This window comes from Pelobates fuscus, chromosome 8, assembly GCF_036172605.1.
Source record: "Pelobates fuscus isolate aPelFus1 chromosome 8, aPelFus1.pri, whole genome shotgun sequence".
NCBI classification, from domain to species: domain Eukaryota; kingdom Metazoa; phylum Chordata; class Amphibia; order Anura; family Pelobatidae; genus Pelobates; species Pelobates fuscus.
Genome location: NC_086324.1, coordinates 160,366,329 through 160,382,171, shown reverse-complemented (window position 1 = coordinate 160,382,171; position 15,843 = coordinate 160,366,329). Strand labels below are relative to the sequence as shown.

At 40.5% G+C, this 15,843-nt stretch overlaps 1 protein-coding gene across 1 annotated transcript in view; it reads left to right on the top strand.

The window, feature by feature from the left end:
- The window catches only part of NLRC3 (NLR family CARD domain containing 3), a 74,971-nt gene that overhangs the window by 56,862 nt on the left and 2,266 nt on the right, over positions 1-15,843 (top strand). The window contains exons 6-17 of the mRNA XM_063428984.1: positions 862-948; positions 1,674-1,757; positions 1,845-1,928; positions 2,700-2,783; positions 4,838-4,921; positions 5,681-5,764; positions 6,870-6,953; positions 7,444-7,527; positions 8,591-8,674; positions 9,824-9,907; positions 10,801-10,884; positions 13,528-13,611. Coding sequence (XP_063285054.1) covers positions 862-948; positions 1,674-1,757; positions 1,845-1,928; positions 2,700-2,783; positions 4,838-4,921; positions 5,681-5,764; positions 6,870-6,953; positions 7,444-7,527; positions 8,591-8,674; positions 9,824-9,907; positions 10,801-10,884; positions 13,528-13,611 — 1,011 coding nt within the window. The remainder of the gene's footprint in view (positions 1-861; positions 949-1,673; positions 1,758-1,844; positions 1,929-2,699; positions 2,784-4,837; positions 4,922-5,680; positions 5,765-6,869; positions 6,954-7,443; positions 7,528-8,590; positions 8,675-9,823; positions 9,908-10,800; positions 10,885-13,527; positions 13,612-15,843) is intronic.

Sequence of the window (15,843 nt, the reverse complement as noted above, 5' to 3'; positions counted from 1 at the left end):
TAGGAAAAATACAGAAGACAAAGTAGTCCCTTTTTTGTCTTATGTTTTAAAGAGAAATGGATCAGAAATGAAGAAAACGATTACAGATTCTGAAAGAGGAAGAGAAGAGGAAACAATAGGAGACTGTCAGGTTTGAGGTGACAGAGCCACTTGAACAGTGTGTACAAGGTGTAGATATTGAGGCCAATGATACAAAATGGTACTTGATTAAATCAGGTATTAATCTTGTATCACAGTGTTAATCTTCACTAAGCCGAACAAACCAACTTTTTTAAAACAGAGTATTTGAGCAGTTTGTCATTTAATTCAAATTATTTCTTCTGTACAACTCAAACGTATGATAAATATTGTGAAAATAACAATAAGACTTTTCTGTATAGAAATCACTTTGTTTTCTGGTACAGTATATTTCATACAGACTAAAGGAACAGCCATGGGCTCCAACGTTGTCACATCAATGTACAATTTTTGTTCGTGGACGATCTTGAGTAGTTTATGTGTATGTGAGATCAAAAGGATTTTTGGGGTCTTGTAAGAGCCTTTGATACCGATTTGACTATGTGTTTTTAACCAACTACATTTTGACATCTACTAGCATTCCGTTCAATATAAATATTAGATTTGTGGATCTCCTTATCTTTAGACAGGACAAGCATGTATACAATTATCACTGGTGTAAACACATTTTGTATTTATTTTTTCCATGCCGTGTGTACAATTTATCCATAGCGTTATGAGAGGTTTAGATCTGTTTTGAAATCTTTCGTAAACTCATTGGATATGATAGAGTAAGTCCTACACATAGATGTCCTAATCTGCTCATTTTGCTCCTGCTAACCACTTACATCCTGTATGATCTAGAATGGAAAATAACACTTTCAAAGATGATGTGATGGAGCTTTTAGCCAGTGTCCTGCATAACAAGGACTGTGCCATCCAGAGACTTAGGTGAGTCCCACAGGTAAAGAAATCCATCTCTCGAAAAAAAAAAAATCTTCTCATTACTTTTATTGTACTGTACAATGACTGAATTAACAATGTGTAGGGATGACAGACTGTACACACATAATTAGTTCTATCAGTACAAAGACAATGGGGGCCTGCACCTTCAGTGTCAAATCTGGCATGTGTAGCAATGTGGCCTGTGAGCTTACAATCTAAATTGTCCATATTTGTTCATGTGGAGTAGGGAAACATATCATCTCTCCCAACACACACATATATGCTCAGTTGTTTTGCCCTTAAATAGACTTCCTAAAGGCTTATTCTTCTTTTATCAAACCTCACTTTGATTTAAACTATTTTCAACCCTGGTGGTTCCATCAATAATTTTAAACATAATGACCATGAATTTAAGAAATAATTTTGAAACAAAGATCTAAAGCAAGGTTAGGCAATACTCCAGATACATCTAGACTACATCTCCTGTTATGATTTTACAGCCATAATGCTAGCAAAGCATCAGGGAAGATGTAGTCTAAAATGTCTGGAGTGCCAAAGGCCGCCTACCACCACTCTAAAGAATGGATTGATTGGCAAGAATATTCCATTGGTTTTAGTGAATGCTCCACCTTTAGAACTGTGCGCCAGATTTGCTCCATTTGTAAGGTTCCTTAAATTAATACGATTAGAAGAAAGAAGCTGCCAATCGCTCACCAATATTCCCTTACCAGCCTGGCAGAGAATCTCCTGTCTGACCGTGGTGTGAAGGTCCTGGGTAGAGCCCTGATGGTGAATCGCACACTTGTTTCACTTGAGTGAGTATTTTTACAATCAGCAGACAGATTTATGGTTTGGTTATGGGATCTTCTCAATATTATTAATTTCATACCTGTTTTTTGCAGCCTACATGGGAATTTTATTGGTCCTAAAGGTGTAAAGGCTCTCGCAGAAGCTCTGAAAAATAATCAAGTCTTGCTCAGCCTAAAGTGAGTTCTTTACAGCAGGTGACATCACCTTGATCAGGTCTTTGGCATCTCACCTTTCTGGTGAATTCTCAATTAGTCTGATATCAAATTCCCATTTTAGCCAAACTAATCATAATCAATGGTACACATTGGCCGAGGATGCTGTCAGCTGTAAACTGCCTAAAGTTTCAGAGAGACATGGAGGCGTCCCATGATTTAAAGAGTTATCACAAGAAAAGCATTTATTGAACTATTATTTCGATGATCAATTGGTTAACTATAAATTCCCGTTCCCTTTCCTTAGTTATCCAATATCTCGGTCACTGGTTCAAAAGTAAGAAAATAAGATAGCCAAGGATAAGAACAGCAAATTATTTTAGAAGAAGGTGCAAAAAAATAAATAAATAATAATTGCAAAGTTACATAATATTTACAGATCAGTTATTTTTGCCTCCATTTTTCCATTTAGATGAAGTTTGTGAAAATGAGTTTAGCAAGTAGCCCTGTCAATGTCCACGGATCTAGGCAAGTGCCCCCAATTTTTGTAATTGATATTATTTTGTGTCAGGACAAGTCGATTGTCCTGATGAGCAAGTAGATTGGGCTACCACTTGAGCCCCTTGGACAAGTAGATTTTTTTTTTAAAACTCCACACCCCTCTATAGTCTAAAATCTGGCTTTTCTTATATTGTCTGTTCCATATAATGTTTCTGCATGATACTTTCTCCTGCTGCTATTTATTATCTTCTTTACAGTCTCTTGGTCCACACTGTACGTTCTTCTCTCTTGCAGTCTACACAATAACCAGATTAAGTCAGGCGGCACTCATTATCTTGCCGAGTCTTTGCAGGTGAACTGCAATCTGAAGACGTTAAAGTGAGTATCCTCATGTTCTGTGGAGCAAGGTTAAGACAGATATTGCTGGAATCCTGCCTGATGCTCAGTTGGTGTGTTCTGTGGTTTTGCTAAAAAGTAACTGTCAGTACATTTTGCTTTCTTGTTTTTTTTTTTTTTATTTTTTTATTTTTTAATTCTTTATTTTTGCATGTGCATATGAATTACAGACAAGCGTGCAGGGCCACAACAGCAACTGCAAGCATAATCATAGCATTCCAATGAGTGGCATGTTGGTACAGCACATTTTTTTTTTTACATGAACAGATAGATTACCGGCATATTTTTGTTTAAACGTTAGAGTGATGTTGGGTAGTTTTAAGTTTAGATATAGTACAAGATTGTGTCTGCGAGTTGTAAGTAGGCTTGTGTAGCCACAGTAGGAGATATAGGCTAGTAATACATATCAAGCATTTGAAAGGTAACAGCTAGCAGCTAAATATTTCGTAGAGTCAGCATAGTTTCAAGGCAGTTAAACAAGCATTATAGGGGTGTCTAACGCGTGAAACAGTTAGTTACTAGTTTTTAAGAAAGAGAAAACAAGCTAGGAACATTTTTAAGGCTTATGAATATGAATATGTAGGCATACTAAATAGTGACCGCTAAAACATTGCATGAAATCACTGCGTGGCTGTAAGGTACTGCAGTTTTACATTGCTCCCCTCCCCCCACCCAATCTCACTATCAAGCAGAAGCACACACTTGAGTTAGCAGAAACAGTTAAACATCAACTGATAAAACTAAAAAGTAGGCAACTCAGCCATGTATCATTGCTGATGGTGGGGTGGTCTGTCCTGGGTGCCAGCCTTATGTGTCAGTATAGACAGGTGGTCATTCAGCCTAAACCCCTGCTGGGCTGTGGGCTTCCATGTGGGGATAGTTCATGCTGGGCTTCCAGCGGCTTGTCCTGCACCTGATACCCTGTAGTTGGTGGCTGCTGGTGCGCTCTGTTCCATCTTGAGGGCCTGGGCTTTGCATGGCGTGGTCCAGGCTTGTTGCTGGTCTTGGGCTGCTGCTGGACAGGGGATGCTGTTTGGAGGATTAACTGATTGGGGGAGAGGGGGAATGCAGCGTTGTGTCTAGGGCTCTGGCCCTCGTTACTGGTAGAGGTGAGGTAGCTCCGCGTGTGCTGCCGGTGGCAGTATCTGTGGTACCGCTTTTCGCTGTGCATCCCCCTTCCTCCTTCTCTCGTCAGCCTCTGAGGGTGGGTGTCTCTTATGGGCCCCGTTCTGCCTACTCACTGTCAGGTGCCCGGCATGTCTGTTTCGCGGGGATCAGCGGTCTATGTCAGGCGATGTTTTCACACGCGGCCTCCGCCATCTTAGATTGAGGCGTCAGGCCGTCTCTGCGGGGTCTCTGAGTGCGGCCACGAGGTGCGGACTGGGATCACCCCCCCAGCCCAGGGGGGGGGGGCCGGGCCGGGTCCGTTCCGGTGCAGCGTGACTTTCAGGCTCCGGGTGGCAGGATAGTGGAGCGGCGGCCGTCCACTCCACTCACCGCCAAGAGAGCTCCCGCCCGTTACGGCAGAGAACTCCCCTCCGGGGGACTAAAACCCCTCAGGCAAGCCTCTCCCCGGTCCGGTGGCCCTCAACCAGCGAGGGTCGCAGTGGTGGGTAAGTTAGGTGATTTAGAGCGGTTTTAGTATGCTTTTAGGGTCAATGTGTGCGGGAGCTGATCTTCCCTGCGACCGCTCCGCTCGGCGGTCCGGCCCCGCCCCTGCTTTCTTGTTTTTTTTTTACTTTTCATGTATTTAACAAAACATAATGATATAATATTCTCCTGCCCTCTCCACCAACTGTTAAAATGCCTACATTTGGGGCTTCAGCCCCCAAAACCCCCCTCCCCAACAATTCCCCTATGATTGTTGGTATTCGGTATTAATGGTGACTCCTCACGGAGTCCCATCTGATTGGCTGAGTCTATTTCAGAGAGGGATCCATGCATTATATCAGACTGTCAGTAGGGATTGTAGCTAAACCTTGGGATTCCGGCTCTGACGTTGATATGTAACCATTTCCCTTTTGATGTCATTGTAGCATTCAGAAAAACAATATTGAGGCAGAGGGGGCAGAGAGTCTAGCAAGGTGTCTCAAGCAGAACCAAGTCCTTCAGGAGCTGTGGTGAGTGTGAAATGTTGTTGTACATGTTTGTGTTGACTTGGCAATGATGTGAGAGTAGAGAAACATAATGACTTTCTCAATCAGCACTTTATATTTACTCTCTGTGACAGAGCTGAAACTGTGGCCTTATCTAGAGTGTCGTTTACAGAACAAAGTGGCTAGTACAGTAAGTTTGTTACGAATAGTTAGGCAGCCATTCCATTTATTTTAACTAATGCTGAGTACTGAACTACACATCCCATAAGCCCTTGGTGGGCAAAAGTGTATACGGTAAACCCCACCTGAAAATATTGGGGTAGCTAGGATTATCAGCTAGGTCAGCTACTTCCTAGTCAGCCGGATTCAACGAACCACAGGGATACGTAGCGCACACAAGAACTCGAAGGTCGGTATCTTTTTATATATATTTATTTTTGTGTGTGTATTTTAATCAATGCATCTATATAGTGCATTAAGAAAATAAGGGTAGCATTCTCTGGCCAGGAATATCCCTCTAAGATTTCTATCTTTGATTCATATTTTAAATGGTAATAAAGTATTAGTAACAGTAGTTTTAATTAAGTTATTTTTTATCATCTGTGCTACATTCACTCTATCTTTGCCAGCAATTCACAAAATGGAATCATACTTGGGTTTCCCCATCTGCTCCTATCACATATCATGTTTTCCACCCTCATATTCAAAGCTGTTCGAACACTCTTTTGTACTCTTGCCTCTCTGTTACTGAATGATCCCCAGTCATTCTATCCCAATCTACAGGTTGTCCAGTAACACTTTGGGGGACCGAGGTGCCTCAGCTCTGGCTGAAGCTCTTACTGAAAATTCAAGTTTGAGAACGCTTGAGTAAGTCCTTCAGAATATATGAAGATTTTTCTAAAGAGGGCTTCCTCTGCTTTGTAGGGATAAAGAATCTCAGTGGAAGTATGATCTGCAGAGAACTTGAAAGATTTATATGGATAACCCTACACAGGGCATGTTTTCATGACACAAGTATTTGCATCTTACAGGTCTTGGTGGAGTAGGTAGAGAGTGACTGTAGACAGGTCTTGGTGGAGTAGGTAGAGAGTGACTCTGTACTGGTCCTGGTAGAGTAGGTAGAGAATGACTCTGTACAGGTCTTGGTGGTGAACTAGGTAGAGAGTGACTCTGTACTGGTCCGGAGGAGTAGTTAGAGAGTGACTCTGTACAGGTCTTGGAGGAGTAGGTAGAGAGTTACTGTGTACAGGTCTTGGTGGAGTAGGTAGAGAGTGACTCTGTACAGGTCCTGGTTGAGCAGGTAGAGAGTGACTCTGTACAGGTCTTGGTGGAGTAGGTAGAGAGTGACTATGTACAGGTCTTGGTGGAGTAGGTAGAGAGTGACTGTATACAGGTCTTGGTGGAGTAGGTAAAGAGTGACTCTGTACAGGTCTTGGTGGAGTAGGTAAAGAGTGACTCTGTACAGGTCTTGGTGGAGTAGGTAAAGAGTGACTCTGTACAGGTCTTGGTGGATTAGGTAGAGAGTGACTGTATACAAAAATCAGAGATGTGTACTGGCACTCTTCTATTCCAATAGGTGCTAGGTATCTAGGTAGCCCACTCTGAATACCCCCAAAAATATATACATATAAACATATGATACCGTACTCTAGTTACTCTGTACAGGTCTTGGTGGAGTAGATAGAGATTGACTGTGTACAGGTCTAGGTGAAGTATGTAGAGAGTGACTGTTTACAGGTCTTGGTGGAGTAGGTAGAAAGTGACTGTGTACAGGTCTTGGTGTGGTAGGTAGTCACTTTGTACAGGTCTTGGTGTGGTTGGAAGTGAATTATTGTGTACAGATCTTGTTTTAGTGGGTAGTGACACTTTAGATATCGTGCTGTAGTGTTTAGTGATTCTAGACATTAATCTTTTCATACTCTATCTTGCTTTTCCAATTACTGTGGATTTACCTGAGACCCTTTATGTGCAGTTTGAAGAGTAATTCAATCAGCAACCGTGGATTAAGTGCATTGACCAGGGGACTGAGCCGGAACCAGAGCCTGAAACTGCTCAAGTGAGTGAGTCCGATCAACCACTACGCAGTCCATTTACCAAATGCTTTTATAACAAACCTGAAGATGGTAAAAATATTCCCTGTGTTGGTTGGTGGTTCCAGTTTTTTTTTTTTTAGATAATATTATTATTCAGTGATTGGGTATCGTTTCCAGATGAGATTTTTGGCATTCCACCTTCTATACACAGTACACAGTACACAGTGGACCCAGTGCATCTTCTCTGTGACATTTCTCAGGTCTCTTTCATGCATTCTGTGCCCACATCGTATTCATGTAACTTGTATTGGTGGTGACATATGGGGAATGTGCCGAAAACCTTGTGTGGTTGTAACCCATTTCCATGCAAAGAAAGGTAGAAAAGTGATAATAAGAAAATGATAAAGCATCATAACAAGTCGTGCTTCAGGATAATATTGTGATTTTCCTTTTTTTATGTCCCGTTCACGTACCATCTGACCTGTACCCTTCCAAACTTTTCTTCTCCACCAGCCTTCGGGAAAACTCAATCAGCATCGAGGGTTCCAGGGCTTTGGCAGAATCTCTCAAAATAAACTGCACATTGAAGCACTTGGAGTAAGTATTCATCAAATTGCTGAGAATCGAGTGTTCTGGGCATGTAAACGCTTCAGCTTGATGAAGTTAAAGGCCGAGAAGATCTGGAATTTTTAGCATTACGAGTTTTAGAGTTATGAAAAGTGTAAACTACTTTCATGACAATATTGGGACATTAACAATTAAACTTAATTAAAGAATTTTACAAATTCAGTTTTCAGTCCATCCTGATTCATCATTGTCGCGGGGGGGGAAGTCAATATCAAAAGGCTGATTATGTTGCCAGCTGGTTCTCCAAACTGTGGAGAATGCGAGAAAATGGATCAATAGATTACATACTAAATATATTTATGTGTGGGTGTATATTCACATTAAACCCGCACACTAGAAAGAAAGATTTGGAAACCCATTCAAGGAAATAAAAGCGATAAAAGCTGTTCAAGTGTCTTTCTTTTTCTTTTTTAAAAATGTATGTGAGATAAAGGGGCTTATTCACTAAACAGTGAATTGTAGGATACAAATTGCAATATCTGGGCAAAAACAGCCGAGAGGAAATAATTCTCCAAATCATCTGCGGTCACATTTCGCCTATTTTAACCTACATTTCGCAAGTCAGTTTTTAATTCACTGTCTCTGAATATTCCCGAATTATTAACCCAATACAGAGATTCTTGGGAACAATAGCAAAGGAAAAGGGAAGACAATCTGTGGACAGTATAGTATGAAGACAATTTTCTTCTGGTATACATCTTTGGGAGTCATGGTGTTTTTTTGTCCCTTGGATTTGCATAGAATGTTAGGCTGTGCTGGCACAGCCTGGCATTTGATACAAAATCTAAATTTCCAATGATGCCCTGCACTCATCTCATGTACATACATGTGAGTGTGTATGGCAGTAAGGGATGCCGTTTTGGGGAGATGGTGGCAGGAATCAATTGGTTCAGAGGAATTAAGTATGTTTTACAGGGGTGGGGAAAAGTAACAGCTCCAGTTTCAGGCTCCTTCAGTGTAAAGACACATTGTGAGCGTTAAACTGGATTTCTAGGTACAGCCATGGGGCTCATTCGAGATATGTCTCTTACAGTTTGACCGCAAACTTGTTGCACGACGAGGGAGTTGAAGCTCTTGCTGAATCGCTGAAGGAGAATCGGAGTCTGGAGTCTCTACAGTGAGTCTTTATAGACCTCATATTAGGAGTCCCTCATAATAGCCTCAGTATTATAAAAGTGAATCGCTCCATCTGAATGGGAGCAATTGTTATTAGGCAAAATAGCAAGTAAATGTATAGATAAAAAAAGTATTTTACCCCCTAGACTAATGTTAGTCACAGTGTCACAGGGAGGATGTATGACGGAAGGTGAAAAAAACAATATGGTACTGTCGTTAGCTCTCATATTACATCGTTTATAATAATGATTTGTGCTAAAAGAATTGATACAATGATACAATGTTCTTTTCATCATTAGTTCAGTAGCCTCAAGATTACTCTCCTGTTCATGTGACGTGTATTAACGATGTAGTAAATTATGTTCGATCCTGGCACAGCGAGGGCACATATTTGCATTCGTTCTAATCCTCCGCAATGACAGAAAAGGGCAGAGCGTATGATAGTGATTGACAGGAAGCCAAGATGGAGCGCTGAACACAGCGTTTTTTCTTTTCTTTTCCACACCTAACCCCAAAAAAGATTTCTTAAATATAGGGAATAATTAAACAGAGTATTCAAAATCCTGGAAAATGATGGTTTCAAATTAAAGAGGTCGGTTTTTAACACAAGCTTCTACTTGCCCACAAACTTTGGATAGCAATATGCATATTTGTAATAGTGCTTAATATATAGAGAAAAACTCTGCCAACACCGCTGCCCCCCCTCGCCCCCTCATTATAAATAGTTAAACCATTTTAGAACTGTTTGACCACTACATCCACTAGAAAGTGCTAATGAGCTAAGCCCTGCCGTGCAAAACCAGTTCATTGGCTGGGAGTATCAGCTAATTGCTCTCAAAGAATGACCTAAGCCCTGCACCCTCTGGCATAGTTAAGAAAGAGGGCTTCCGGCTTTCTGTTGAATGTAGTGCAGGTGTGGAGCCGTGACCAGTGGACTCAGGTAAGAAGGCAGATTATTTTAAAATAGTTTGATTACTTACAAAGGGGTTAGGGGTCCATGATACTACTCATACCATTAACACGACAGCGTGTTGTAGTGGTTATGGTGCTTGGAATGGTCTTTTCACGTTGGCGTCTTCCACGGCCTCGGACTCGTTCCCCATAGACTAACACATAATGTTTCAGCTGTGTATTTATATATCTCTTTCAGCCTCCAGTGGAATTTCTTGAGGGCTGCATCGGCTCGCGCTCTGGCTGGTGCCCTCCGTGAAAACCAATCCTTGACTTGTTTAGAGTAAGTCTGGCTAGTTTAGGCAATTCTAGATACACATGCATGATTTGGTGTTGAGTATTCCCTACCATTAATCTTATATGTGCTCACTCTGAGCTCTCTTCACAATGTATGTGTTGAGACAAAAGAAAAAAAAGCAGAACAGGCTGAAAACTGTGAGGAATAACAATAACTGGAGGAGAGCATGGTGGTCATCTGCCACCTAGAGTAATGTGGTGAGATGTCAAGCCAGTCTTTGGGTCAAATCCAGCAAGTTCCCAGTTATTCAGAGAGGTACAGCTGTACATGCAGGTCAAGAAACGATGGGACCTTCTACAGAACTAAGTGCCTAGGCCCTCAAAGTCCTCCAAATACCGTCATGGTCCCGGTGTAGGAAAATGTCTAACATATTAAACTGAGGCTGCAGAGCCTTAACAGCTGCTCAGGCAGTAAAGGCTTATAAATACAGTTCATGATATTTCACTAGCCAGTGGTGGCCTTTTTATTTTGAATATTTTACATAGCGTTTAGCATGCATCTCCATACCAGAACAGAAGGAGCTGTCCACTGATGTGCAGCCAATGTATAACTCCAGTTCTGCATATTGTAACTAGATGTGCGTAGATCTAATTTCAAGTGATGTATTCGAATAGACTGCCTGGTAATCGTCAAATGAATTGCTTCAGAATCCCAGTACCTTCATAAACTAAACAAATCTTAAAATCCTTTTCATTTGTACCCTAAAAAGGATATTGATTAGTGTGATTCAGTTAGTTTATGAACTAACCAAATTTTGGCATCGATTCGTTTGAGGGTTTCAAAGCATTTTATGCAGGCAAATCACTTGAAACCGATTTTTTCCACTTGTCTAATTTGTAACTAATAATGACTATTCTGTGACCTCTGATTCTTATTAGCTTGCAGGAGAACTCTCTCGGAGATGAAGGTACGGCAGAACTCTCCAGCGCTCTACGAGAGAACACCACACTCCATGCTCTCTAGTAAGTGTTCTTTTTAAATGGATTTTCTCAAATAAGTGAGGTAGGCCTGGTAGACGTGTAAAAGTGGGTCTATTCAATCAAGACCACAGAAGCATGAGTCTAGAGCAGGGGTAGGCAACCTTTTGCACTCTGGATTTTGTGGCCGACGTCTCCCTTTATGCTTTGCCTGCCCTATGGTTGTAATAGCATTATGAGAGCTGTAGTCCACCATCTGGAGAGCCGGGGTCTAGGTCTAGGAAGTGGGAGAGATGCGGAGCTCTAAATTCAGCAAGAAATCTAGTGGGGAGGTGAGAGGGGTTATATTTCACAGTCGTTATGGTGCTATTTTTAAACTCTATATTTTGCTGTTTAAGAAAGCTGAGAAAAAGTAAATATATTTTAAATGATTTAGTTATCTTTACTACATAGCTTTTTAAAATAATTATAGTTCAACAAAGTGTAGAGATCTTTATTGAATAATTGATTTTATATATTAAAAGGTGAGGTCGGGTAGCTTAAAGGGTTACTGCAAGCACCATGACTACACCAGTGATTTGAACTGTTCATAGAGCTTGGAGTCTGCACGCGCACCGTTTCTACTTGTTGTGCCTTCCTTTTAGCAATTCTTATATCTGTCAATTCACATTCTAATAGTACTACCAGGAAGAGAAGCCCATGATTGTATGGTTGCATATATAACTTGAAATATGGATGCATTATAGAGAAAATACATGTAGACAGAATTCTGAAAATAATTGTATTATGCAAAAACACTATTGTAATAATTTCCAATAAATACATTTTAATTTACAAGACAAAATATCTCTCTATATATCCATCCGTCCATGCATTTAAGTTTCTCCATTTAATGCATTTTCCCTCCGCACAAACCAACGTGCATGTAATCACCATTTACGTTGTGATACAAACAATAGACGACACACGTAGGTGACAGTCTATGCTACATTGATCTTTAAGTATCAGTAAATTATATGTACCTTCAATTGAGACAAAACTCTCATTGAGCTGTAGCGGAGTGTACTCCCACGAGACTAAAGACAGAGAGAGATCCGAATTAGCCTCTGCACGAAGGTGTTAAAGATCGATGAAACACTTAGAAGAAATAAATCTGGCACAACAATATATCGAAAGGAACAAAGCCACAAGAATATTCATGATCATGATTCGTTAGGTGACATAGAAAATGCCTGTATCTGTATTGATTACAATATAGCCAGGGCTATTCTTCAAGCGCAAGCTTGTTTAACCTTTAACTAGGACAGAATGGCTAAGGACGTTATTCAAGGGTCATAGATCAATAAGATATAATAAGAAACAAAATAGAAGTGGTGTATAGAGATAATAAAAATTGCAAATATGAAATCCATGAACGATACAAGAGAAAAATCTAATACCTTGTTGGAACCCTCACAATTGTTTAATTGACAAAACATTTTTTAATATATATTTAGATTTATTTGTGGTCGAATACAATAAGCCTAGCTACAGTAGCGGTGATGTAAGTTGGTTGTGGTGTGCCAAAACCAACGTTTGGGTAGGCCGTTTAAGAGGGCCTACCAAGATGAAAGGCTTAATAAAGGGTGTGGCGGGTAGGCTGAATTAGACAGTCTCTGCCCTGTGGAAGGGGGCGGCCTAAAAATGTATAGGTGGTTAACCCTTACCACAACTATAGGCTTCACCTATGGCTCAGCCTTCTCATATACACATACATACATACATAATACATTGTTCTCAAATAAGTAAGTATTGCTCATTCTTATTATCCCTTTTGTTAAAATGTACACGTGTGAATTTTTAGCTACACTGCTACAATCATTGAGTATATTATCACTTACATTTATTTTGAGTAGTAAGGTAGAGTAATAATATAAGGAGCACAAATACCAGATTATAATAGGTAAGGGCAGGACCAACGTTCAACATCGTGCCAAACACATGTAGACTCAATGCATCTCTAAGAGGAGATGCTGATTGGTTGATATGTGGTGAATTGCCCTACATGCACACTAGACTCCCAATGCTTCCTCCCTATGGGGAAGGTTTGCATTGACTGAGATTATCAGGATTGATGATCTCAGCCAGCCGAGGTGGGCAGTCTGCAATGAGACTGGTGCACCAGGAGAATAAATGTGGGTAAATCTAATTTGTTTAATGACTTATGGGGAGGGGTCCGATAATCTAAGTAGTTATAATAAGACACTGGCACTAGGAATACATGTTTTTTATTCCCGACGCTATAGTTTTACGTTAATATTTATTACATTACACTTGAAGAATGGGTCACTGAGATCATTATCCAAATGATGAATGAGTCGCCAAGCTAATGCCATGATCATCTGAGCACCTGGGAAAAAAGGTTTACAACTGGTTTAATATATAATCTGAATTACGTCAGCTGGTAATACTGAATGCCGAATGGAAGCCATATAATAAGAGGGAGTAGGTTGATAGAGCCATAAACAATATAAAACATTCCAGTGATAATTTGGACTGTGTAAATAATTACGTAGGATAAAACCCATTTATAACTAATATAATGACAATATACAGGCAGCAGACACAATGTGAATCTGGGGTAAATTAAATATCTTATTGATAAGACTAGGATTGCAATGATTGGTGATTATTGTCTGTTTCATTTAGTTTGCAGGGGACAGCTATTGGACCATGTGGGGCTCAGTCACTCGCCGAAGCCCTGACTGTGAATAAAGGATTGAAGCTTCTCGAGTGAGTATTGATTGACGAGATAACACAATGTTCATACATACTCTGGGTAGTCCTCTTACTGTGTTACTATATTATCCGCTAATTTTCAAATAGAAAAACCTAAATTTAGTCAGAAAAGGCCGACAACGAACAAATTCTCAAATTCGGGTTTTAAGCCCCCCAATTTACTGTTTAGGTAATAAACACATTTTATTATTTACTAGTTCTTTACATGACGAAATGATCCCCTGAATTCACATTTCATAAAGAGGTGAACGTTAATTCATTAAACAGTGAACGGAATCATAAAATGCAAAAATTAGGCTAAAACAGACAAGCTGGAAAAGAGCTGAAATCGAGAATTTTTACTAAACCGCTATTATTTAGTGAATCAATCCTAAATGGGTTTATTAAAAAGTGAATTGTTGTGAAATGCAAACTAAAGGGCAAGTTTTAGATTAAAACAGCCACGCTGTGACTTGAGAAAGGTTTTCATATCTGTTATAATTTAACTACATTGAGCAATTCACAACACAGTCATACATGGTTACGTGAATTAAAGAGTATGTCTAGGTTTTTGTTTAATTACAGGAACACTCCTTTTAAAGGTTTGTAGTTATACCCCTAAATAAAGGGCTGGGCGCTTTAACAGCGCGACCGGGCCCCCTGTGATTACATCACACGCTGGGAGCAGTGGCGTACACACAATCCACAGGGCCCTGGTGCGAAACTGATCCATGGGCCCCCCTTGACAGACAGACACACACACATACAGACACACATACAGACACACAGACCGACACAGGCACATACATACACACACAAACATACATACAAAAACACACACACAAACATACATACAACGACACATACACACAAGACATACACACAAGACACACATACACACATATATATATATATATACACACAGACAGACACACACACACATACATACAAAAACACATACATAAGACACTGATACGTACAAAGACACACATACATACATACAGGACACACACACATACAAAAAAATAAAAAAATCTCAGGCACTCACTGTGAAAGTTTCCAGGCAGATTTATTTGCAACGTTTCGACCTGACTAGGTCTTTATCATGCTTGATAAAGACCTAGTCAGGTCGAAACGTTGCAAATAAATCTGCCTGGAAACCCACCAGCCTGAGCCACCACTGGACCCCAGTCACCGTCCTGCACCTAAAAGGTAGGAAACAGGAGGGTGACTAAAATATTTTGTGTGTGTTTGTTTGTGTGTGTGTATTTGTCTTTGTATGTATGTGTGTCTTATGTGTGTGTCTTTGTATGTATGTCTTGTGTGTGTCTGTAGATATGTCGTGTGTGTGTGTGTATGTATGTGTGTGTGTCTTGTGTGTCTTTGTATGTATGCGTTAGAAAAAAGCTAGGGTCGCACTCAGCCACAATGTTTCAATCCAGGGTGCTACTGAGCATGGGTCAGCAAAAAAACACACAAAGTATGCATAAAAAGAAAAAATCTCAGGCACTCACTGTGAAAGTTTCCAGGCAGATTTATTTGCAATGTTTCGACCTGACTAGGTCTTTATCATGCTTGACATGTCTTATGTATGTGTCTTATGTATGTGTGTGTCTTTGTATGTATGCTGTGTGTGTGTGTCTGTCTGTATATATGTGTGTATGTATGTGTCTTTGTACGCATGTGTGTCTTATGTATGTGTGTGTCTTTGTATGTATGCCGTGTGTGTGTGTCTGTCTGTATATATGTGTGTATGTATGTGTCTTTGTATGTATGTGTGTCTGTGTCTTTGTATATATGTGTCTTTGTATGTATGTATGCATGTTTGTGTGTGTCTGTATGCATGTGTGTGTGCCTGTCTGTTTGTTTGTATGTATTTGTCTTTGTATGTGTGTGCCTGTGTGTGCGTGTGTGTGTGTTGGTCTGTATGTATGTCTGTATGTTTGTATGTGGCTGTATGTATGCATGTGTCTGTATGTATCTATGTCTGTGTGTGCCTGTCGGGGGGGCTGAGGGGGCGGGAATGGGGGGGGCCCACGGATCAGTTTCACACTGGGGCCCCGTGGATTGTGTGTACGCCGCTGGGGATACTATTTATCTGCATGTTTCCTTTGGGAGCCTGTTGCTTGCCGCCTTTGCTAGCCCTCCCCTCTTTCCTCAGCACAGACTTTCAGTCTGTTCAGGCACCAATCCGAGACTTTCCAATGAGAACCCTCTGTGCTGGAGCCATGAACGTGGCTTTCCTGT